At 46.0% G+C, this 24,671-nt stretch overlaps 1 protein-coding gene and 1 pseudogene across 1 annotated transcript in view; one reads left to right on the plus strand and one right to left on the minus strand.

Moving 5' to 3' along the window:
- LOC144493441 (putative G-protein coupled receptor 139) overlaps positions 1-15,009 on the plus strand; it is an 88,363-nt gene extending 73,354 nt beyond the window's left edge. The window contains exon 3 of the mRNA XM_078212353.1: positions 14,027-15,009. Coding sequence (XP_078068479.1) covers positions 14,027-15,009 — 983 coding nt within the window. The remainder of the gene's footprint in view (positions 1-14,026) is intronic.
- Positions 15,010-18,311: 3,302 nt separating this feature from the next.
- LOC144494475 (5S ribosomal RNA) lies at positions 18,312-18,420 on the minus strand (annotated as a pseudogene).
- Between the last annotated feature and the right edge of the window lie 6,251 nt (positions 18,421-24,671).

The following is a 24,671-nucleotide window of genomic DNA, read 5'->3' on the forward strand; positions in this document are numbered from 1 at the left end:
AGGAATGTAGGATCAAGGTTACACTCAGATCAGCCGCGATCTTATTGAATGGCGGAGCAGGCTTGAGGGACTGAGTGGCCTGTTAATTAAAGAAAGTTGGGTCCATGAGAAGCTGTAAATGGGAAGAGCAGAACCATCACCAGCCTCTGTTCTCCAACAGAATAGAGGCAATGCTTAGTGACCTGCACTTAGTATGTTGTCAAGTGCTTCATCGACAGATGCTACTGTTCCTCAAGCTTCTCTTGAACTCAGCCACATGGGACAGGGTGGATGGACCAATCATCCACGTATATTCAATGTTGTTCCTCCAACTGCTTTATTATTTCCCCTTTCAGGACCACCTTTAATCCTAGAGGTCCTAGAAGTACCTTTGTGTCTTTTCTTTCAATTGACTGGTGTTACTCTCACCTTTTGCCAATCCCCTATTACCCTCGAGATAAACGCAAATTATTGCGGATGCTGGAATCTGAAACAAAAACAGAAAAATGCTGGAAAATCTCAGCAGGTCTGACAGCATCTGTGGAGAGAGAACAGAGCCAACGTTTCGAGTCTGGATGACCCTTCGTCAGAGTCGAGAGGGAAGCGAGTCAGCAGACATTTGAACTCTGAGGGTAGGGAGGATGGTGGAATGGGACAAAGGGAATGTAAATGAGGATGCAGGAGGCTGAGAAGGTGCTACTAGTGTCCATTAAGTGATCAAAATGTGTGAATGGCTGAACAAAGGTAGAGCTTGGTAAAGGACTGCCTGAGGAATGTGGCAGTTGGCCTGAAAGGGGTGGGAGGGGTGGGGGGGGTGGGAAGAAAGAGGGGGGGAGTGGAAAGAAGGATGATAAAATTGAGAATGATATGAAATGAAATAAAATAAATTTAAATGGGATGGTGGGGAGAGTTCATGCTCTGAAGTTGTTGAACTCAGTGTTCAGTCCAGCATGTTGTAAAGAGCCCAATCGGAAGATGAGGTGTTGTTCCTCCAGTTTGGGTCTGCCCGCAAGCAGGACCCAGACCTTCTTGTCGTTTGCCACTTCAACACACCACCCTGCTCCCCTGCCCACATGTCCATCCTTGGCCTATGTTTATGGACGGCACGGTGCACAGTGGTTAGCACTGCTGTCTCACAGGGCCAGGGACCCGGGTTTAATTCCCGGCTTGGGTCACTGTCTGTGTGGAGTCTGCACGTTCTCCCCGTGTCTGTGTGGGTTTCCTCCGGGTGCTCCGGTTACCTCCCACAGTCTGAAAGGCGTGCTGGTTAGGTGCATTGACCCAAACAGGCGCCGGAGTGTGGTGACTAGGGGATTTTCACAGTAATTCATCGCAGTGTTAATGTGAGCCTTACTTGTGACTAATAAATAAACTTTACTTTATGTTCCAGCGAACCCCAACGCAAACTGCAGGAATAGCACCTCATCTTCCAATTAGGCACATCATGTCCATACTAACTCGTCAATCTAATTAATCCCACTCTCTTTCTTCTTAGCACTGCACATTTACCCTTTTCAAGTACTGACCCAATTCCCTTTTGAAAGTTACTATTGAATCTTCTTCCACCAACACCTCCAGCCAAGGTGCTGCTTGGTGCTTTTACCCAGTGAATCATCACAGGAGGAGCTGGCAAAGATTTGGCACCGAACAAACAGCCCCAAGTATATGGCAAAGACTGGTTGTTAAGTGACTAAAGAAGTTAAGTTTCATGCTGATTGCGTACACTTCCAACACTTGCAGGGTAGCATTCCACAGTCCAGCTCTGCATAAACTGAAACCTCACACACTTGTGTAAACAGATTGTCGCGCTAACAGCTGGATTGAGTCAGGGTAGCAGGGATCCTGACAATGGGTTAGACCAGTAAGAAGTCTCACAACACCAGGTTAAAGTCCAACAGGTTTATTTGGTAGCAAATACCATAAGCTTTCGGAGCAATGCTCCTTCATCTGACGAAGGAGCATTGCTCCGAAAGCTTATGGTATTTGCTACCAAATAAACCTGTTGGACTTTAACCTGGTGTTGTGAGACTTCTTACTGTGCTTACCCCAGTCCAACGCCGGCATCTCCACATCATGGGTTAGACAGCAGAGTCCAAACCCGTACTGGCCATTTGGAGGATACCCAGCCACCCTTTTGACCCATTCAGCAACGAATGAATTGCTGTCAGGGCTCCTGTGGTTCAACTTGACAGAAGCCCTTCTCCAAGAGCTTCTCCAGAGCTTTCTGGGGCTGCACCCAGCTGAGAGCGCCCAGCAATGGCCACCACCCTCATAACCAGGTGAACCTAGGCTCACTGGAGCCAATCAGGCCGGCTCTGGGGTGGGGAATGTGGTGTCGGCGAGTGTGGGGGGAAGGGAGGCCATTGCTGCTGTGAATGTGGCCATGGCTGCCAGGGGGGCCCCTCCCTAAGCCAGAGAGTGCCCCATTAGAAGGACCCCACCTACCCTTCCTGTGCCCACCAGGTGGTCTCCCTGCATGGCAGAGGGAACACCCACCATTGGTAACATGCCATCGGCAGTGGGTGGAGGCCCTTATTTGGCCACTTCGGTGACGCAATTGGCCTCAGGGCTGGAGGGGCCTCCACCTCCCTCATTGCTGGTAAAATGTCATGGCAGCAGGAAGGAACCCTCCCCCATATTCCCTCACCATTTCACCAGCCCCATAGCTTCCCAACCTGTCCCTTAATAGCTGGTAAAGCCCTGAGGGTCATAAACATTTAGTAACCCTGACCTGAAGGCACACCCAATATTCACCTATACAGCAGAGCCAGACTGGAGATGTTTGCAGAGTTGGATTCTTCTTCTCTGGAGTGGATAGACTAAAAATGGGGAAAAGCCTGTAACCAGACTGAGGTATCATACTGTCGATATGTGTATGAGAAAGAGTGGGTTAGAAACTCATATTTATGTTAACCGGTCATTCTACCACATTGATGCACAAAAGTAACTGTTCACAAGTTCAGATATTTTATTTGGCCGTTTGTACTTTGGCTTGAACCAATCTCAACAAAACTTATTTTAGAACAAAGACTAACATGTCACCAAAGAAGGTAAATTAAGCACTCGGCTAATTAAGCAAGATACTTGAAGCCACGTGTCTCCTTCATTCCTAGTGTCAGTGGTGAGTGTGGAACGTGTTGACAAGCAGGTCTCACTAAGCTCATGTGTGTGTCTATCAACACCAGCACAGAATGTCTCGGTACAGTCGACTTACCCAGTGTTGGTCCCAGCATACATTCCTCAAAGTTCATCATTCCCGAATAAAAAATGAGGATTCATTCAGTGAACTTTATTATGGTATTTTATTTAATGTAAAAGGCACCGTCTATATTATTGAAGTTAGGTATGTGACAAGAATAACTAACACATCGCTATGGTTACGCAACAACTCCATTATCCACTGCATCAGATGACCACCAAGATGGAAACAGAAGAACTATATCGACCTTGACTAACATTTCGAGTCTGGATGACCCTTCGTCACTGACTCGAAACGTTGGCTCTGTTCTCTCTCCACAGATGCTGTCAGACCTGCTGAGATTTTCCAGCCTTTTTTTTGTTTTTGATTCAGATTCCAGCACCCGCAGTAATTTGCTTTAATTTTAGGTAGACCTTGTGCGGGATTTTACGGACACGCTCGAACGAGACCGGAAATTCCTGCCCGAGACCAATGGAGATTTCCGTTGTTGGATCCTCGCCCGCTCCGATTCCGCGGCGGGCGAGGTGGTAGAGTTCCGGCGTTTGTCTTTCCTTCTCCAGCCAGCGGGTCTGATGTTCCCATAAAACAGCGAGATCCCAATGGTTAAAATCTGGATGGTAAAAGCTAAACCACAACAATAGGTTATCCCTCCTTTACACATCTCCTTCATTTCCAACGTAAGAGGTTAATGTGGAATGTGTTAGGAGGCAGTACTCACACTCGGTGTGTCTGAGGATTATAAAATAATCTATTTTGTTGTCAAGCATTCTTTACAAACGTGTTTCAAATGAGGGTAAGTTCCAATCATTTTTGTTATCCTTGGGGAAAAAAATGCTTGGCAAAGATTCCATCACTTTTACATTATTCTTAGGACCAATCCCACAAACTTTACATTTGATTTATTATTGTCACATGTATTGAGATACAGTGAAAAATATTGTTTCTTGCGCACTATACAGACAAAGCATACCGTTCATAGAATACATAGGGGAGAAGGAAAGGAGAGGGTGCAGAATGTAGTGTTACAGTCATAGCTAAGGTGTAGAGCAAGATCAGCTTAATATAGGGTAGGTCCATTCAAAAGTCTGATGGCAGCGGAGAAGAAGCTGTTCTTGAGTCGGTTGATCCAGACTTGGTCTCGGACTTTTGTATCTTTTTCCCGACGGAAGAAGGTGGAAGAGAGAATGTCCGGAGTGCGTGGGGTCCTTAATTATGCTGGCTGCTTTTCCGAAGCAGCAAGAAGTGTAGACAGAGTCAATGGATGGGAGGCTGGTTTGAGTGATGGACTGGACTTCGTTCACAACTCTTTGTAGTTCCTTGCGGTCTTGGGCAGTGCAGGAGCCATACCAAGCTGTGATACAACCAGAAAGAATGCTTTCTATGGTGCATCTGTAAACGTTGGTGAGAGTCTTAGCTGACATGCCAAATTTCCTTAGTCTTCTGAGAAAGTAGAGGCGTTGGTGGACTTTCTTAACTATAGCATCGGCATGAAGGGACCAGGACAGGTTGTTGGTGATCTGAACACCTAGAAACCTGAAGCTCACGACCATTTTCACTTCATCCCCGTTGATGTAGACAGGGGCATGTTCTCCTTTACGCTTCCTGAAGTCGATGACAATCTCCTACATTATCTTTGTCAGCAAGGCCTTTGACAAGGTCCCTCATGGGAGGTTAGTTAGGAAGGTTCAGTCGCTAGGTATACATGGGGAGGTAGTAAATTGGATAAGACACTGGCTCAATGGAAGAAGCCAGAGAGTGGTTGTGGAGGATTGCTTCTCTGAGTGGAGGCCTGTGACTAGTGGTGTGCCGCAGGGATCGGTGTTGGGTCCATTGTTGTTTGTCATCTATATCAATGATCTGGATGATAATGTGGTAAATTGGATCAGCAAGTTTGCTGATGATACAAAGATTGGAGGTGTAGTGGACTGTGAGGAAGGTTTTCAAAGCTTGCAGAGGGATTTGGACCAACTAGAAAAATGGGCTGAAAAATGGCAAATGGAATTTAACGCAGACAAGTGTGAGATATTGCACTTTGGAAGGACAAACCAAAGAAGAACGTACAGGGTAAATGGTAGGACTCTGAAGAGTGCAGTTGAACAGAGGGATCTGGGAATACAGGTACAGAATTCCCTAAAAGTGACGTCACAGGTGGATAGGGTCGTAAAGAGTGCCTTTGGTACATTGGCCTTTATAAATCGGAGTATCAAGTATAAAAGTTGGAGTGTTATGGTAAGGTTATATAAGTCATTGGTGAGGCCGAATTTGGAGTATTGTGTACAGTTTTGGTCACCTAGTTACAGGAAGGATGTAAATAAGATTGAAAGAGTGCAGAGAAGGTTCACAAGGATGTTGCCGGGACTTGAGAAGCTGAGTTACAGAGAGAGATTGAATAGGTTGGGACTTTATTCCCTGGAGCGTAGAAGATTGAGGGGAGATTTGATAAAGGTGTATAAGATTTTGATGGGTATAGATAGAGTGAATGCAAGCAGGCTTTTTCCGCTGAGGCTAGGGGAAAAAAAAACCAGAGGGCATGGGTTAAGGGTGAAAGGAGAAAAGTTTAAAGGGAATATTAGGGGGGGCTTCTTCACGCAGAGAGTGGTGGGAGTGTGGAATGAGCTGCCGGATAAAGTGGTAAATGCGGGGTCACTTTTAACATTTAAGAAAAACTTGGACGGGTTCATGGATGAGAGGGGTGTGGAGGGATATGGTCCAAGTGCAGCTCAGTGGGACTAGGCATAAAATGGTTCGGCACAGACAAGAAGGGTCAAAAGACCTGTTTCTGAGCTGTAATTTTCTATGGTTCTATGGTTCTATGCTTCATTCCCACTTTCCAAACAACTCTGTCGGACTCCACTCTGTGTGCTGCACTGGCACAAATGGACAGGATCGGAAGGGGGAATGAAGAATGGGTTTGCTTGACTGGACATCTTCCAGCCAACTTTAACCAGCATCTCGCGCTGCGTGTGTGACTGCAGCTGGGCACAAAGTTAGGCGCCTCAGACCTGCTGACCAGGATGGGGGCCACATGAACAAGCAAGTGGGGCTTTGCCCAGTGACATCTGCAAGTTGAAATCTGCTGCTGTTTATCTTCAATCAAGTAAATATTTTCAGACCTTCTGTCTAGCGGACACTTAGAATAAAATGATGACTGTTGGCTCAAATTCCTGAATCGGATTAGAATTCTGAATCGGGGCCAAACTAATGGGTGCAAGTATATTCACTTAAGCCTAAATTTCTGGATTTTTGATCCTAATTTGGGTTCAGAGGCACTAATCACATCTGGAACATGCATTAGGGGGGAGTATAAATAGATAGAATTCAAAGTTGTGTTAAAAACAAAGGATCTTGAGCTGCTGGAGCCAGGGATATGTCACACAGCGAAAAGTCAATAAAGAATTCAAGATAAATCTTTTTTACCCAGAGAGGGCTTGGAATGTTATGTAATTTTACTGATCTGTTCGTGGGATGTTGTTCTCAAGGCCAGTATTTGTTGCCCAAACCCCATCCCTAGTTGCCCTTGAACTGAGTGGCTTACCACACCAATTCAGAGACCAAATACGAGTCAACCACATTGCTGTGGCTCTGGAGTCACATGTAGGCCAGACCACATAAGGACGGCAGATTTCCTTCCCCACACGGGGACGTTAGTGGACCAGATGGGTTTTTAAACAATGAACTGTAACAGTTATATTACAGTTATATAAAACACTGGTTAGGCCACATTTAGGCCAATTCTGGTCACCGCACTACCAGAAGGACGTGGAGGCTTTGGAGGGAGTATAGAAAAGGTTTACCAGGGTGTTGCCTGGTATGGAGGGTATTAGCTATGTGGAAAGATTGAATAAACTGGGATTGTTCTCCCTGAAAAGACGGAGGCTGAGGGGCGACCTGATAGGAGTTTATAAAATTATGAGGGGTATAGATAGGGTGAACAGTTGGAAGCTTTTTCCCAGGGCAGAAATGACAATTACAAGGGAGCACAAGTTCAAGATAACGGGGGAAAGGTTCAGTGGGGATGTGTGGGGGAAGTTTTTTACACAGAGGGTGGTGGGGGCCTGGAATGCACTGCCAAGTGAGGTGGTTGAGGCAGTTACGTTAGCCACATTTAAGACTTATCTTGATAGGCATATGAACAAATGGAGAATAGAGGGATATAAGCAGTTGGTTTAGATAGGTAAACATGATCGGTGCAGGCTTGGAGGGCTGAAGCGCCTGTTCCTGTGCTGTACTGTTCTTTGTTCTAATCCACAATGGTCTTATGGTCACCATTACTGAGACTAAGCTTTTCAATTCCAGATTATTAATTGAATTTAAATTCCACCAGCTGGGATTCGAATCCTTGTCCTCTAGAGCACTAACTTGGGCCTCTGGATTACCTGGTAATGTCCTGTGACATTACCATCTTGCCACATGTGAGATGCGCCATCCCAGTGAAGTAGGATCATCATAGAATCCCTACGGTGTGAAAGAAGACATTTGGCCCATCAGGTCTGCACTGACTCTCCCACAGAGTATTTTACCCACTCCCTCATCCCTGCCCTATTCCTGTAACCCCACACATTTACCATGGATAATCCCATCTAATCTACACATTTTGGGACACTAAGGGTCAATTTACAAGTTGAAGCTTGTAACCCTGGCTTCAAGGTTACATCTTTGGACTGTGGGAGGAAACCAGAGCACCCGGAGGAAACCCATGGGGAGATTGTGCAAACTCTACACAGACAGTCACTCAAGGCCGGATTTGAACCCGGATCCCTGGCGCTGTGAGGCAGCAGTGCTAACCACTGTACCACCATGCCACCCTAAATAATTGAGACCCTGTACCATAAATGTCTTAAAAGGGAAATTGGACATGAGGATGAAAGGAAGCAACGTTATGCTGATCAGGACGGTGGGTGGAGGCTTGTGTGTGGAGCGTGGACACCAACGTTAGCAGGTCTATTCCTATGGTGTACATTCTATATACTGATATTCTGAAGTTTCACAAAATCATCTTGTGGTCAGGAAGTGGTTTTGCAGAGACTTCCCTGGAGTTCACTACATGATGTGGCAGGATTATCATCAAAGCACAGATAAGACGATGTTCAGTGGCCTAATTCTGCTCCTAGGTCTTATGGTCTCCCCACCCTCTCTATAATACATAGATTAGGCATCACCAAATTTTCAAATCAGAATTCAAAGCCTTGCGTACCCTGTAGGGAGCATCTCTTAGCGATACAACCCTCTCACAATATCCCTAACATTCCTAAGGATAAAAGGATTAAGGATAATACTATGGATGCTGGAATCTGAAACCAAAAGAGAAAACAAAAGGTCATCTGGACTCGAAACATCAGCTCTTTTCTCTCCGTACAGACCTGCTGAGATTTTCCAGCATTTTCTCTTTTGGTCCCTAACAATCCTGCCTCACAGCGCCAGGGACCTGGTTTCGATTCCCAGCTTGGCTCTCTGTCTGTGTGGAGTTTGCATGTTCTCCCCGTGGCTGCGTGGGTTTCCTCCCACAGTCCGAAAGACGCGCTGGTTAGGTACATTGGCACTAATAAATAAACTTAAACCACAATCTGGAAGCACCATTCAGGCCATGAATGTATTTGTTTTGTCCAGTCCCTATCCATTTTTCTGTAAGTTTATGTGTAGTAACTTTCTTGCTCTTACTTTATATTAGCACAGAAATATACTGTGTAGGCTCGGCAACAAGATTTAGTAACATTACTCCTATTGTCCCATATTTTTGGATCCATGGAAAGTACCTTATGTTTAAAGTTTTTTTTAAAGTTCATTTATTAGTGTCACAAGTAGGCTTACATTAACACTGCAATGAAGTTACTGTGAAAATCCCCTAGTCACCACACTCCGGCGCCTGTTCGGGTACACTGAGGAAGAATTTAGCATGGCCAATGCACCTAACCAGCATATTTGTTTAAATAACACAGGAAAAACCTCAGTACAAAACCTCCAGTGACCAGCAGAAACTGACCCCTCAATTCCCAGCAACAAAGTCACCATGACGTGGGCTTTTTGACAAGTCACCTTCCTCGCACATTCCATCCAGGAATTCTGTTAGAGAGACCAAATATTCATCACTGTCCAACTAAGTGACATCCGTCTCAGCAAACCCCTGATTTCTTCTGATCTGACTTCAGTCCGGAAGAAACATCACCAAGACTTTACACTGCTGTCTCCTTGGTAGGGGAGTCACTCCTCCCCATATCAACCTCATCCTCCCACACGTGTGGTCTTAAATCCTCCAACATTGGCAAAACACTTGTCCTGAAACCACAGGAAAACCCTCAGACCAATAACACGACGATTAGGCTGAAACCACTAACAGTCCCCAACACGGCTGGTCGATTATCAATCCTGAGCCAAGATGACCAGTCCCAACCCTCCTCCCGACTGCAGTAACCACAGTCCGATCTCTTTTTTATCATAATTCAGCGTAGACATCTCAAGCATATTCCCTGTTGTTCCAATGTCCAGTAGTTGGCACTGTTAATTGATTCCACACATAGAATCATTGAATCCCTAGAGTGCAGAAGGAGGCCATTTGACCCATCGAGTCTGCACCGACAACAATCCCACCCAGACCCTATCCCCATAACCCCACATATTTACCCTGCTAATCCCCCTAACACTAGGGGCAATTTAGCATGGACAATCAACCCAACCCGCACATCTTTAGACTGTGGAAGGAAACCAGTGTACCTGAGGAAACCCACACAGACACGGGGAGAACGTGCAAACTCCACACAGACAGTGACCCGAGGCCAGAATTGAACCCGGGTCCCTGGCGCTGTGAGGCAGCAGTGCTAACCACTGTGCCACCATAAGTCCAGACAAATGTGATCAGCTCATGCTGGTTTACACAATAAGGGGTTTTCCATCGGAATATTATCAGTTCTCATTGTTTGGACAATTCCCCAGCTGCTTGAGCTAACACTGTAATAGCATCTGGCTTCAAGGTTACATTTTTAAAATTAATTCACGGGATGTGGGTATCACTGGCTGGAGCAGCATTTATTGGTCATCTCCATTGCTATTTCTGAGGGATATTTACAAGTCAAACACATTGCTGTTGGTCTGGAGTCACATGTAGGCCAGACCAGGTGAGGATGGCAGATTTCCTTCTCTAAAGGAACCAGATGGGTTTTTAATGACAATCGACATTGGTTTCATTGTCATCATTCGACTTTTAATTCCAGCTTTTATTGGATTCAAATTATATGGTCTGCTGTGGTGGGATTTGAACCCAGGTTTCCAGAGCATTACCCTGGGTCACTGGACCACTAGTCTCGTGACAATACCACTCGGCCACCACCGCCTCATTCCTTTTCGCAGGAGGAACCAATCATAATTGCGATGCCAAATTCCACTACTGTTGCTTGTGGTGCAAACCTTAGAATCCTTACATTACAGAAGGAGGCCATTCGGCCCATCAAGTCTGCACCAACTCTCGAACAGATCATCTTACTCAGGCCCACCCCCCATCTCTATCCCCATAACTCCACATATTTACCCCTCTAATCCCCACATCTTGGGACAATTGAGCATGGGCAATCCACCTAACCCACACATCCTTCCACTGTGGGAGGAAACCGGAGCACCCGAGGAAACCCACACAGATACGGGGAGAACGTGCAAACTCCACACAGATAGTGACCCAAGCCGGGAATTGAACCCAGGCCCCAGGTGCTGTGAGGCAGCAATGCTAACCACTGTGCCACCATACTGCCCCACCTTAGTGGCATTCCCATTCTTTGAGTGTACTATATTGATGACATGTTCTTAGTGCCATTATACTGGGCAATCAGACTCTTCATTTAGTTAGTTAATGGCGGGTAGTGATACTTCCCTGCTACCGTTGTTCCCTGATAGCAATTAGTCAATGTGCAAACCCTTTCGATGGGCCACCGGTTTTGCTAAATGTCGAATTGACCCCTTGCTGCCCAGCCCTGTGCTGTTGGCTGGGGCTTGGCTTTTGTACATTTATAGTTCCAAACATGTCCCTGGGTTTGACGTTTATATTCCAGCAATTTCCCAGCTGGAGGGGATTTCCGATCCTGTACAACTGTTCTCTTCATGTTAAGTTTCAAAAACACTGCCTCTTTGCTCTGGGGAACCTGTTGTATTTGTCATTTGTGAATTATTACTGTTCCAATTTCATCCACTTATACAACTGCATTTGCCTTGTTTGTTTTCATCACTATTCTGTCTTTAATCCCTTTGTCACATTAACTCCAGCCTCCAGCTTCTGGAATATTTCAAAACCTGGTGAGCGCACAGCCCTCTATCCCTTGTGTCACTGTGGAATGTGCCGGTTGTTCCAGGAAGGGAATCATTGTTTCCTCGGGAATGTTTTCAGGCAACAGGCATCCAATCCAAAAAGGTCTTCTCTGAGTTAGGACCAGTTGCCTGTCCATATGAGACACCTTGGCAAACTCCAATAGCTTAACATGCTCGAACCAATCGAGGGATCTCTAAATGGAATGTTGTCAACCATTGACACAACTTATCACGCTCTTCCAGGGAATGACCATCCATTTAATTCTGACCTGGCCTTGTGGGCTATTTGACAAGTCACTTTTCTCATACATTCCATCCAGGAATTCTGTTAGAGAGATCAAAAACATTCATCACTGTCCAACTAAGTGGCATCCATCTCAGCAAACCTCTTACTTTGTCTTAAATTCATTCATGGGAAGTGGGCATCACTGGCTGGGCCCAGCATTTATTGCCCGACCCAAACTGCCCTCTATTTCAGAGCATTTGAGAGTCAGCCACATTGCTGTGGCTCTGGAGAGACACGTAGGCCAGACCAGGTTAGGACGGCAGATTTCCTTCCCTAAAGGACATTAGTGGGTGGCACGGTGGCACAGTGGTTAGCATTGCTGCCTCACAGCGCCAGGGACCTGGGTTCAATTCCCAGCTTGGGTCACTGTCTGTGTGGAGTTTGCACATTCTCCCCATGTCTGTGTGGGTTTCCTCCGGGTGCTCCGGTTTCCTCCCACAGTCCAAAGACGTGCAGATTAGGTGGATTGGCCATGTTAAATTCTCCCTCAGTGTACCCGAACAGGCACCAGGGTGTGGTAACTAGGGGATTTTCACAGTAACTTCATTACAGTGTTAATGTAAGCCTACTTGTGACTAATAAATAAACTTTGCTTTAGTGAACTGAAGGGGGAAATTATTAACCAGCTAATAAGGTTTTAGGCAGAACACATAAGGCATTGACAGTACTACCTGCAAAAAGTTAAATGATTCTTGAAACAAAGATAATAAGTTAATGAAACAAATAGTTTAGACATATGTGGATGCAATAAGAAAATTAAATAAGTAATTATGATTTTATGACATAAATGCTGATATGTTAAATGTATTTTAAGTATTGAATGAATCGTTCATTTCAGCCAAAAGCAAGTTATTGCAAGGTATGATGGTAAAGGCAAAGAGTTCAGAGGCAAAGGCCTGGGAACCTCAGTAGTTAGCAGAATTCATACCAGAAAGTTTCTGGAGAGCGAACACATCTTGCAACTCTATGAATAGGGATATTCATTGTCTAGACATAGAATAGATACGTACCTGGATGCAGGGTCATGTGTCTATTCAGTTTTGGTAATGAGCCAGTGGGAATGTTCACTTTGACCTCTATGATGAGCGTCTATAGTTACATAGCAACAGGGAAGTGAGTTTAGCCAAGATGGGAATCAGCGTCCGGATTAAATGGACGAATGAGATATTATTATGCCGGATGGTAAAATGCGATTGGCTGAGTTACTTGTCAGGAATTATTACTGATGTATTTTTACTAAATGTAATTGATTTAAAACTAATATGAGGCGGAATGATCGATAAGAAAATCTATAATGGATCTGTTTTTGATTGTATGCGTGAGATTCATCGGAGAGGTTCTGTCACTCTATTCCAGAGCTCCCGAAACCCTTTTGGTGATCTCTGTGCAGCTGCTTGTTGTGTTTTTAATAAATGATTTGTACAGCAATATCTGCTTTGTGAGTTTTGCATTGTCTGTAGTTAAAGACAGTACCAGCCATCTCAATTGACCCTACAACATGAACCAATCCCAGATTTTGGATTCTGATTTCACCATCTGCTGTAGTGGGATTTGAACCCAGGTCCCCAGATCTTGCCCTGGGTCTCTGGATTACTAGTCTAGTGACAATCCACTGTGCCACCACCTCCCCACTGCTTCCGATCTGACTTCATTCAGGAAGCAACACCTACAAGACTGTCATTTTGAGTCCAGATGACAAAGGATCATCTGGACTCGAAACGTCAGCTCTTTTCTCTCCTTACAGATGCTGCCAGACCTGCTGAGATTTTCCAGCATTTTCTCTTTTGGTTACCTCCAGACTGTACCTTTTGTCTCCTTGGTAGAGGAGTGACTTCTCTCCATATCAACCTCATTCCCCCCACCTGTCGTGAGGTTTCAAACTCTCCAACATTGGAGGGTAATCACACCCCAACAATTCAAACTTGCCTCTGCCATTTAGGATTCCAAGTTTTACATCCAAAAGAGAAAAAAGGAATCCTAGTTTTCAACATCCTCCTTTAGGTGACATCCTTAGCTACCCTGTCAACACTTAGCCACATCTTCACTCACTGACCTTCTATAGAAACGCACGCTGCCTTTTGTGCACCTCCATCCTCGATAGAAGTGCAGGTGATTTCACACCCACTGCCTGCATAGAGTTGATGTACAATAAATATGAATGGTTAAATGGTTTCTCCTTGCACTTTTTTTTGCCATTATCCCATTATCAGAACTCATGGTCATGTCATGTTATAACTGAAATGTCTAATTGTTTGTTTCTGTCCACCTCTCTGCAGCGAATCTGTTGACGGTATACACTATCCGCTATCGGAAATGTGGCATGTCCAAGGTAGCAAGACTCTATCTGCTTTCCCTGGCTATTGCAGACTCAATGTGCTTGTTCTGGGGTGGACTGATAGACTTGAGCCTGGGCTGGTTGGACCCTAATCCTTTCTGGAACAGCTCCCCGTGGTGTGGGCTTATCACAGTCCTGGAGTACGGCTCCGTATTCAGTTCCATTTGGATTGTCATTGTCTTTACCTTTGAGAGATACTTGGTGCTAAGGAGCACGCAAGTCAGGCAGCACTGCTCCCAGACAAAGGTGACCATCAGGATCATATTGAGTGTCATCCTAGTCTCACATCTGATAGCTCTTCCCGCTTATTGGATCAACAGTTCGGAGTTCCGGAATTCCACTGTGGACAATGAGACCCTATTGGTGCCCATCTGTGATTACAATGATAGTTTCTATTCCACCGCTGTGGTTTGGTTCCATACCTTCGTGTCGGGCGGAATACCCTACATCCTCCTCATCTTCTTCAACTGCCTGATTGCTCAGCAGCTCTACGCGGCCAGCAGGCTGTTCACTCAGGAGCAGCTGAAGTCGATAAACGGCGTCACCACTCGGAAACTGATGAAGAAGTCCATCCTGATCCTCTTCACCATCTCCTTCGCCTTTGTTCTGCTGTCCCTCCCTCGTTTTGTCACCTACTGCATCCTGAGGACAGCCTACAACACGCCGGAGCACGACAGAAATGACTACCACCAACTCATCAATCTGTTTGCGGATATCGGTATCATGCTTCAGTGGCTGAATTCCGCCATCAATTTCCTCCTCTACTGTGCCGTCAGCGAACAATTTCGTACAGAGTTTTTTCTGGTCCTGACCTGCAGATGTAGGACTGCCAAGACCCAGGTTTTCCACACACCCTTGAAAGTCTATAGTGTTCAGGGTGCCTCGACTGACGCTTCCTCAATGTTATTTGTCCAACGTCATTAGTTGGCCATTGACTCCACACCTCGCAATGGGTTTCTGCTCTCATTGTAATCACGGGACACAGTGGTGCTGTCTCATAGCGCCAGGGATTCGGGTTCGATTCCTGGCTTGAGTCACTGTCTGTACGGAGTCTGCACATTCTCCCCGTGTCTGTGTGGGTTTTTGATTGAGAACATAGAACGTAGAACAGTACAGCATAGAACAGGCCCTTTGGCCCACGATGTTGTGCCGAGCTTTATCTGAAACCAAGATCAAGCTATCCCACTCCCTATCATCTTGGTGTGCTCCATGTGCCTATCCAATAACCGCTTAAATGTTCCTAAAGTGTCTGACTCCACTATCACTGCAGGCAGTCCATTCCACACCCCAACCACTCTCTGAGTAAAGAACCTACCTCGGACGTCCTTCCTATACCTCCCACCATGAACCCTATAATAGCCCCCTTGTAATAGCTCCATCCACCCGAGGAAATAGTCTTTGAACGTTCACTCTATCTATCCCCTTCATCATTTTATAAACCTCTATTAAGTCTCCCCTCAACCTCCTCCGCTCCAGAGAGAACAGCCCTAGCTCCCTCAACCTTTCCTCATAAGACCTACCCTCCAAACCAGGCAGCATCCTGGTAAATCTCCTCTGCACTCTTTCCAGCGCTTCCACATCCTTCTTATAGTGAGGTGACCAGAACTGCACACAATATTCCAAATGTGGTCTCACCAAGGTCCTGTACAGTTGCAGCATAACCCCACGGCTCTTAAACTCCAACCCCCTGTTAATAAAAGCTAACACACTATAGGCCTTCTTCACAGCTCTATCCACTTGAGTGGCAACCTTAAGAGATCTGTGGACATGAACCCCAAGATCTCTCTGTTCCGCCACAGTCTTCAGAACCTTACCTTTGACCCTGAATCCACATTTAAATTTGTCATACCAAAAAGAATCACCTCACATTTATCAGGGTTAAACTCCATTTGCCATTTTTCAACCCAGCTTTGCATCCTATCTATGTCTCTTTGCAGTCTACAACAGCCCTCCACCTCATCCACTACTCCACTAATCTTGGTGTCATCAGCAAATTTACTGATCCACCCTTCAGCCCCCTCCTCTAAGTCATTAATGAAAAACACAAAGATCAGAGGACCAAGCACTGATCCCTGTGGCACTCCGCGAGCAACCTGCCTCCAGTCCGAAAATATTCCATCCACCACCACCCTCTGTCTTCAATCAGATAGCCAGTTACCTATCCAATCGGCCAACTTTCCCTCTATCCCACACCTCCTTACTTTCATCATAAGCCGACCATGGGGCACCTTATCAAACGTCTTACTAAAATCCATGTATATGACATCAACTGCCCTACCTTCATCAACACACTTAGTTACCTCCTCAAAAAATTCTATCAAATTTGTGAGGCACGACTTGCCCTTCACGAATCCGTGCTGACTATCCCGGATTAATCCGCATCTTTCTAAATGGTCGTAAATCCCATCCCTAAGGACCTTTTCCATCAACTTACCAACCACCGAAGCAAGACTAACCGGCCTATAATTACCAGGGTCATTTCTATTCCCTTTCTTAAACAGAGGAACAACATTCACCACTCTCCAGTCCTCTGGCATCATCCCCATGGACAATGAGGACCCAAAGATCAAAGCTAAAGGCTCTGCAATCTCATCCCTTGCCTCCCAAAGAATCCTAGGATATATTTCATCAGACCCAGGGGACTTATCGACCTTCAGTTTATTCAAAACTGCTAGGACATCCTCCCTCTGAACATCTACTTCCTCCAGCCTATTAGCCTGTAACACCTTCTCTTCCTCAAAAACATGGCCCCTCTCCTTGGTGAACACTGAAGAAAAGTATTCATTCATCACCTCTCCTATCTCTACTGATTCCATACACAAGTTCCCACTACTGTCCTTGACCGGCCTTAACCTCACCCTGGTCATTCTTTTATTCCTCACATAAGAGTAAAAAGCCTTGGGGTTTTCCTTGATCCGACCCGCCAAGGACTTCTCATGCCCCCTCCTAGCTCTCCTAAGCCCCTTTTTCAGCTCATTCCTTGCTAACTTGTAACCCTCAATCGAGCCATCTGAACCTTGTTTCCTCATCCCTACATAAGCTTCCCTCTTCCTTTTCACAAGACATTCCACCTCTTTCGTGAACCATGGTTCCCTCACTCGGCCATTTCCTCCCTGCCTGACAGGGACATACCTATCAAGGACACACAGTATTTGTTTCTTGAAAAAGTTCCACTTTTCATTAGTGCCTTTCCCTGACAGTTTCTGTTCCCATCTTATGCCCCATCTTATTTGATTTATTACTGTCATATCTTTTGGGATACAGTGAAAAGTATTGTTTCTTGCGCTATACAGACAAAGCATACCGTTCATAGAGAAGGAATGGAACGAGTGCAGAATGTAGTGTTATAGTCATAGCACGTTCTCCCCGTGTCTGCGTGGGTTTCCTCCGGGTGCTCCAGTTCCCTCCCACAGTCCGAAAGATGTGCTGGTTAGGTGCATTGGCCATGCTAAATTCTCCCTCAGTGTACCTGAAGCGGCACCGGTGTGTGGCGACTTGGGGAATTTCACAGTAACTTCATTGCAGCGTTAAGGTAAGCCTTACTTGTGACACTAATAAATAAATTAAAAGATCTTGGTGGTGGTAGGAGTTGGAGGGAATGATCATGATACAACTCAATTCCATATTAACCCTGAACACGACAAGCTTCCATCCCTAACAAAGTCAATGAAGTCGGTTTGCGAGGAATACTGTTTGATGTTTGTTGGGTTAAAAAGGTAAATACACAGTGGGAAACATTTAAAAAAACAATTCAAAATCTTCAACAAAAATACAGACTATTAAAAAGAACGAAATCTCAGTAAGAAACATCCACCCAAGGATACTACTAGATTAAGAGAGGGGCTGATAATTTTGCAAAGAATAAGAGTAAACCTGAGGTTTGGGAGTTTTTTTTAGAAATAGCAACCGAACCGTTGGTAAAAAGGGAAAGATAGAATGAGCTAGCCAGATAGGTCTTGTGGCGCAGTGGGCACCATGCCTGCCCGTAAGCCAGGAGCTGCGGGTTCGAGTCCTACCCCAGGACCTGATGGCCAAGAAAAGTGCGTTCATAACACAGCCAAACAGGTTGAGTGGGTCAACCTGCAAAGGACTCCAATTCCTGGCAGTAAGAGCGGGAGAGACTCCTAGTCAGCCACACTTGATGTCAGAGTGGCGCTCCCCAAGGCCCTGGCAAATCCCAAAGTTTTAGAGAGTGGATGTTGTGAGCAGCCTCTGCTGGCAGCAAAAGCCTACTGCACCTGGTATTCCCAGGCAGAATCCCATCCAAGTACTAACCAGGCTTGAGTCTGCTTAGCTTCCGAGATCAGACGTTTTCAGACTAGCATGGCTATAGGCATTGACTCAGCCATTTTTTGGCCAATTCAAGTCTGATAGCCCAACCATTTTTAAAGTTTATTTATTAGTGTCACAAGTAGGCTGACATTAACATTGCAATGAAGTTACTGTGAAAAACCCCTAGTCGCCACACTCCGGCACCTGTTCGGGTACACTGAGGGAGAATTTAGCATGGCCAATGCACCTAACCAACATGTCTTTCGGATTGTGGGAGGAAACCCATGCAGACACAGGGAGAACATGCAAACTCCACACAGCGAGTGACCCAAACCTGGAACCCCGGCGCTGTGAGGCAGCAATGCTAACTGGTGTGCCACCGTGCCTCCCATGACCTGTTCTGGGAATTTCTAGCTATGGAAACAGATGAAAGTCTGTTTGAGTGCACCACTCGGTGCGGGAAGAAAATAGGAATGACTAGCCAGGAATATAAAATCAGATTGTGAGGGCTTTTAACAAGTATATAAAAAGGAGGAGAGTAGCTAAAGTAAACGTTGGTCCCATAGAGGCAGAGACGATTCTGGGTTGTCCTTGAAGAGAGGTTGAATAGAGGGGCCTGTGTTCTCTGGAGTTTAAAAGAATGAGAGGTGTTCCATTGAAACATACAAGATTCTAAAGGTAGACACTGAGAGGCTGTTTTTCCTACCTGGGGAATGTAGAAACCAGGATCCCAGGCTCAGGATAATGGCTATGGGATGGACATGGTCAATCATTTAGCATTGAGATGACTTTACATCGAGGGTTTTGAATATTTGGAATTGTCTGCTCTTGATGTAATAAGTGCTCGGACGCGTAAGTCCCTTCACCAAAATTCCTTTATTTACAAGATCCAACAACACAATACAGAGTGCACACAGTACGCAGTCCACATCTGGAGTGCCAGAGGAACTGACACTCCTGTTTAACTACAGAGCATGGGGCTCCCTGATTGGGCCATCAATTTGACCCTTAATCAGAGATCTCTTTTTGATCCAAACAATTAAACAAACTCAAACTAACTCGGGGACAAATAAAAAGGGGCAGCTCCCAAAAGAAGGGGAGCCGCCTGAAACAAAAGACAAAGTGGAAAGTAAACTTAAAACATCAAATCAAAATGTGATTAAAGGGGTCAATAATGCACCCCAGTCCCTGCGGTGCCCAGCGGGCACGGAAGGCATTGACAGTGCCCTCAGACACCGCAAGCTCCCTCTCCAGGGAGGACCTTAATCAGGGAGTTCATATTCAAGCAGGCCAACCTCAATTGCCTGATTAAAATTGTTACACTAGAGGGTTGTGGATGCTTGAATATATTTAAGTCTGGGATAGACAGATTTTTGATCTGTCTATCAAGAGATACAGGGAGCAGGCGGGAAATGGGAGCTGAGATGGAATATCAACTCTGATTGATTGATTGGCGAGGCAGGTTGGAGGGGCTATATGGTCTACTCTTAGTGGTGTTTCTGACGTCCTCCTTGAGTTACAGACCATGTTTGAGGCCCCACCTGAGGCTTTTTCCGCTGAGGCTAGGAGAGAAAAAAACCAGAGGGCATGGGTTAAGGGTGAAAGGAGAAAAGTTTAAAGGGAATATTAGGGGGGGCTTCTTCACGCAGAGAGTGGTGGGAATGTGGAATGAGCTGCCGGATAAAGTGGTAAATGCGGGGTCACTTTTAACATTTAAGAAAAACTTGGACGGGTTCATGGATGAGAGGGGTGTGGAGGGATATGGTCCAAGTGCAGGTCAGTGGGACTAGGCATAAAATGGTTCGGCACAGAGAAGAGGGGCCAAAAGGCCTGTTTCTGAGCTGTAATTTTCTATGGTTCTATGGTAAAGACCTCCGTGGAGAAGCCAAAGGAAGAAATATTTGCCAGGGAGTGGCACGGGCTTGGAGGGCCGAAGGGCCTGTTCCTGTGCTGTATTGTTCTTTGTTCTTTGCTTTCAATCCCAGCATTTTAGATAGACCCACAATGTTGAGAGCAGAAACTCAGCTTTCCAGATTCTGAACTCCGGTTGTAAGCGTGGTGCAGCTATGGCGTTAGTATTGAGAAGCAATTGTTCATGTGCGTGCGTGACTCTAAAACCAGAGCAACACTGAGACTGAATGACCAGATCCCGCAACTCCTTCTGTTGCATGTGTGTTTAAATGAATGTGCACAATCACACTCAATGTTTTCTTGTGCTTCCGTGACTGTGGACAACACAATTTTATTGTAAATAAAAACCTAAAGAGCTGCAGATGCTGGGAATCTGAAATAAACACAAATAATGCTGGAATCAGTGCGAGGGGAAGGAGGTAAGTTCGCCATTCAGACTTCACAACCTGAAACATTAACTCACCAGCTCTCTCCTCTAACACTGGCAGTCATCATAGAAACCCCACAGTGCAGAAGGAGGCCATTCGGCCCATCGAGTCTGCACCAACCACAATCCCACCCAGGCCCTACCCCCACATATTTACCCACTAATCCCGCTAACCTACACATCTCAGAACTCTAAGGGGCAATTTTTAACCTGGCCAATCAACCTAACCCGCACATCTTTGGACTGTGGGAGGAAACCGGAGCACCCGGAGGAAACCCACGCAGACACGAGGAGAATGTGCAAACTCCACACAGACAGTGACCCGAGCCGGGAATCGAACCCGTGACCCTGGAGCTGTGAAGCAGCAGTGCTAACCACTGTGCTACCGTGCCGCCACTGGGAGGACCCACAGGAGAAGATGAGGTCACATACAGCTGGGGGCGACTGGAGTAATGATGAGACTTCCACTAAAGTTAATGTTAGACATGATTATCCATTTAAGGATTTGAAAATGATTGTTGACCCTTCAATCTGACAGACAGACTGTGCTACAGTCGCCTGTCACGGTTCTTCCAGCGTTTTCCTCTTGTTTGAATCACTTGTTTTCAGTTTTGTAATAGTTTCTTTCAGTCTCACGCAGCTGACAGATGTCTTGCTAAGTGTTTTTGAATTATTGGAATCTTCATGTTGTTCAGAAGCTGATGGCATATTGATAGTCAACAACAGAAAACCCAAGAGAAGCATCACAACAACGTCAGCTGGCTTTCATAACCCATCGTGGAGGAGTGGTTCGAAATGATAAGCAGGCAATTAAGAAGGGAAATGATCCAAACCCAGGCTACAAAGCGATGCTGGTGTCTCTGGGTCTGTCAGATTGAAGGGTCAACAATCATTTTCAAATCCTTAAATGGATAATCATGTCTAACATTAACTTTAGTGGAAGTCTCATAATTACTCCAGTCGCCCCCAGCTGTATGCGACCTCATCTTCTCCTGTGGGTCCTCCCAGGAACAACGGGTGGCACAGTGGTTAGCACTGCTGCCCCACAGCTCCAGGGACCTGGGTTCGATTCCTGGCTTGGGTCATTGTTTGTGCGGAGTTTGCACATTCTTCCCGTGTCTGCGTGGGTTTACTCCGACAGTCCAAAGATGTGCGGGTTAGGTGCATCGGCCATGCTAAATTGCCCCTGAGTGTCCTGGGATGTAGAGGGATTTTTTTTTATTCACTCGGGGGACATGGGTGTCGCTGGCTAGACCAGCATTTATTGCCCTTCCCTAGTTGTCCTTAAACTGAGTGGCTTGCTAGGCCATTTCGAGCAGTTGAAAGCCAACCACATTGCTGTGGCTCTGGAGTCACGTATATTAAGTTCTGTTTGTGAACAGAATTCCCACTCACCTGAAGAAGGGGCTCAGAGCCTCGAAAGCTTGTGTGGCTTTTGCTACCAAATAAACCTGTTGGACTTTAACCTGGTGTTGTTAAACTTCTTACTGTGTTTACCCCAGTCCAACGCCGGCATCTCCACGTCACGTATAGGCCAGACCAGGTAAGGATGGCAGATTTCCTTCCCTGAAGGACATTAGTGAACCAGATGGGTTTTTACAACAATCGACAATGGTTTCATGGTCATTAGTAGATTCTTAATTCCAGATTTTTTTTATTGAATTCAAATTCCACCAACTGCTGTAACGGGATTCGAACCCAGGTCCCCAGAACATTAGCTGAGTTTCCTGACTTAATACTCTAGCGATAATACCACTAGGCCATCGCCTCCTCACAAGGATAGGGCCGAGGTGGGATTGTTGTCAGTGCAGACTCGATGGGCCAAATGGCCTCCTTCTGCACTGTTGGGATTCTATGAAGAGTCCGATGTGGGATCGGCATGGATGTCCACAGAACTGGCAGTGCATGTTCTCCCTGTTGGTGCTTGAGGGTAAATCTGCAGCTGCACCACCTCTGGTCTTCCTCTGCTCATGTTGGGTTTTGTGAGTTTGGCACAGATGGTTCTTAGTGCAAACTGAACCAAATTTCAGTGCTTGCCTCCACATGGACCAGTCGACTGGGGTATCTTCCCCAGAGCGATGGTCTGCAATGCAGACACTTGTTAGGATCTTTTTTTGGGCATCCTTGTATCATTTGTACTGACCATCTTGATGTTGTTCACCTATATGCCTAGGATATATGCCTAGGATGGAAACATCAGTTGGACTTATTAACGGACTTTGTCTATTGTGTTCCTCATATTGGAAAGAGCGCCTCACAACTTCATAAAGGAGATGAGAGAAATAAACACCAGCCACAGGAAGAGGATGGAATGGAATTAGGATGAAGGGAAACATTCAGATTTAAGAATGAAGGCAGGGGAGGAGGTCAAATTCAGGGAAACACAAAAAGAAGCCACTTTTTCAATGATTGTGGTGTGGGAGCGAGGGGTAGACCAATGTGGGCAAACAAAGGGAAGGGAAGGACACCACTCAGGTAAAACAGGATGAGGCCTTGTAGATATCTTAGAGTAAGGAGATGAATTTTACAATTGATTAACATAGCCACTGTATTTGGCTATTTGTGCACATGCCTTGCAAGATATTGGACAAGGGAATCTACAGATAGTTCTAAATCTCCAACCTCAATCAGTGTTTCCTCCCCATCATGGTTGACAGGACCCTCGATCATGTCCAGACTATTTTCTGTACCTCTGCTCTCACTCTTTCCTCTCCTTCCCAGAACCATGTCAGGGGACCCCTTATCCTCACCTTCCACCCAATCAGACTCTGTGTCATTTCCACTACGTCCAGCCACTCCCAAACACACGTTTCATTTCCACCCCTTTCCGCATTCCATAGGGACTGCTGTGATACACTGATCCATTCCTCAGTAACCCCGAACACTGCCTCCCTTACCTACGCCAATGCAAGCATAGAAGATGCCACACTTGCCCTTCTATCTTCTCCTTTTGCACCATCTGATAGGTGAAGCAGCAAGTTCCTTAGACCTCTTTTTAGTTTTGTATACCGTATTCACTGCTCCCAATGGGGCCTCCTCTACATCAAAGAGACCGGACACAGGCTGGGTAACCACTTTCTATGCTAGCAAGTTCCACAGTCAGAGAGGTCACAGTGTATAATATAGATGGGTGTGAGGGGAAGCTGGGCAAGCATGTGAGCGAACAGGAAGGGTGGCACTGTGGGTAGCACTGCTGCCTCACAGCGCCAGGATCCCGGGTTCGATTCCCGGCTTGGGTCACTGTGCAGAGTTTGCACATTCTCCCCATGTCTTTGTGGGTTTCCCCCGGGTGCTCCGGTTTCCTCCTACAGTCCAAAGATGTGCAGGTTAGGTGCATGGCCCATGCTAAATTGTCCCTTCGTGTCCTGGGGTATGTATGTTAGAGGGATAAGCGGGGGTAAATATGTGGGGTTGTGGGGATAGGGCCTGGATGGGATTGTGGTCGGTGCAGAGTCAATGGGCCGAACGGCCTCCTCCTGCACTGTAGGATTCTATAAAACAGAGGCTGACAATGATAGATTTACATGTGGGCAGCTGGGGCATGGAGTGGAGAGGAGCACCCATTGACTCTGTCTACACTTCCCGCTGCCTCGGCAAAGCAGCCAGCATAATCAAGGACCCTACGCACCCCGGACATCCTCTCTTCCACCTTCTTCCAGTGGGAAAAAGCTACAAAAGTCTGAGGACACGTACCAACTGACTCAAGAACAGCTTCTTCCCTGCTGCTGTCAGACTTTTGAAAGGACCTACCTCGTATTAAGTTGATCTTTCTCTACACCCTAGCTATGACTGTAACACCACATTCTGCACTCTCTCGCTTCCTTCTCTATGAACAGTATGCTTTGCATAGCACGCAAGAAACAATACTTTTCACTGTATCCCAATACATTTTTGACAATAATAAATCAAAACGAATCAAAACAATGGAATAGGTTGAATGGCCTGTTTCTTTGCTTTATATCTGACGTAATCCTAT

The sequence above is a fragment of the Mustelus asterias genome, chromosome 5 (genome assembly GCF_964213995.1).
Source record: "Mustelus asterias chromosome 5, sMusAst1.hap1.1, whole genome shotgun sequence".
NCBI lineage: Eukaryota > Metazoa > Chordata > Chondrichthyes > Carcharhiniformes > Triakidae > Mustelus > Mustelus asterias.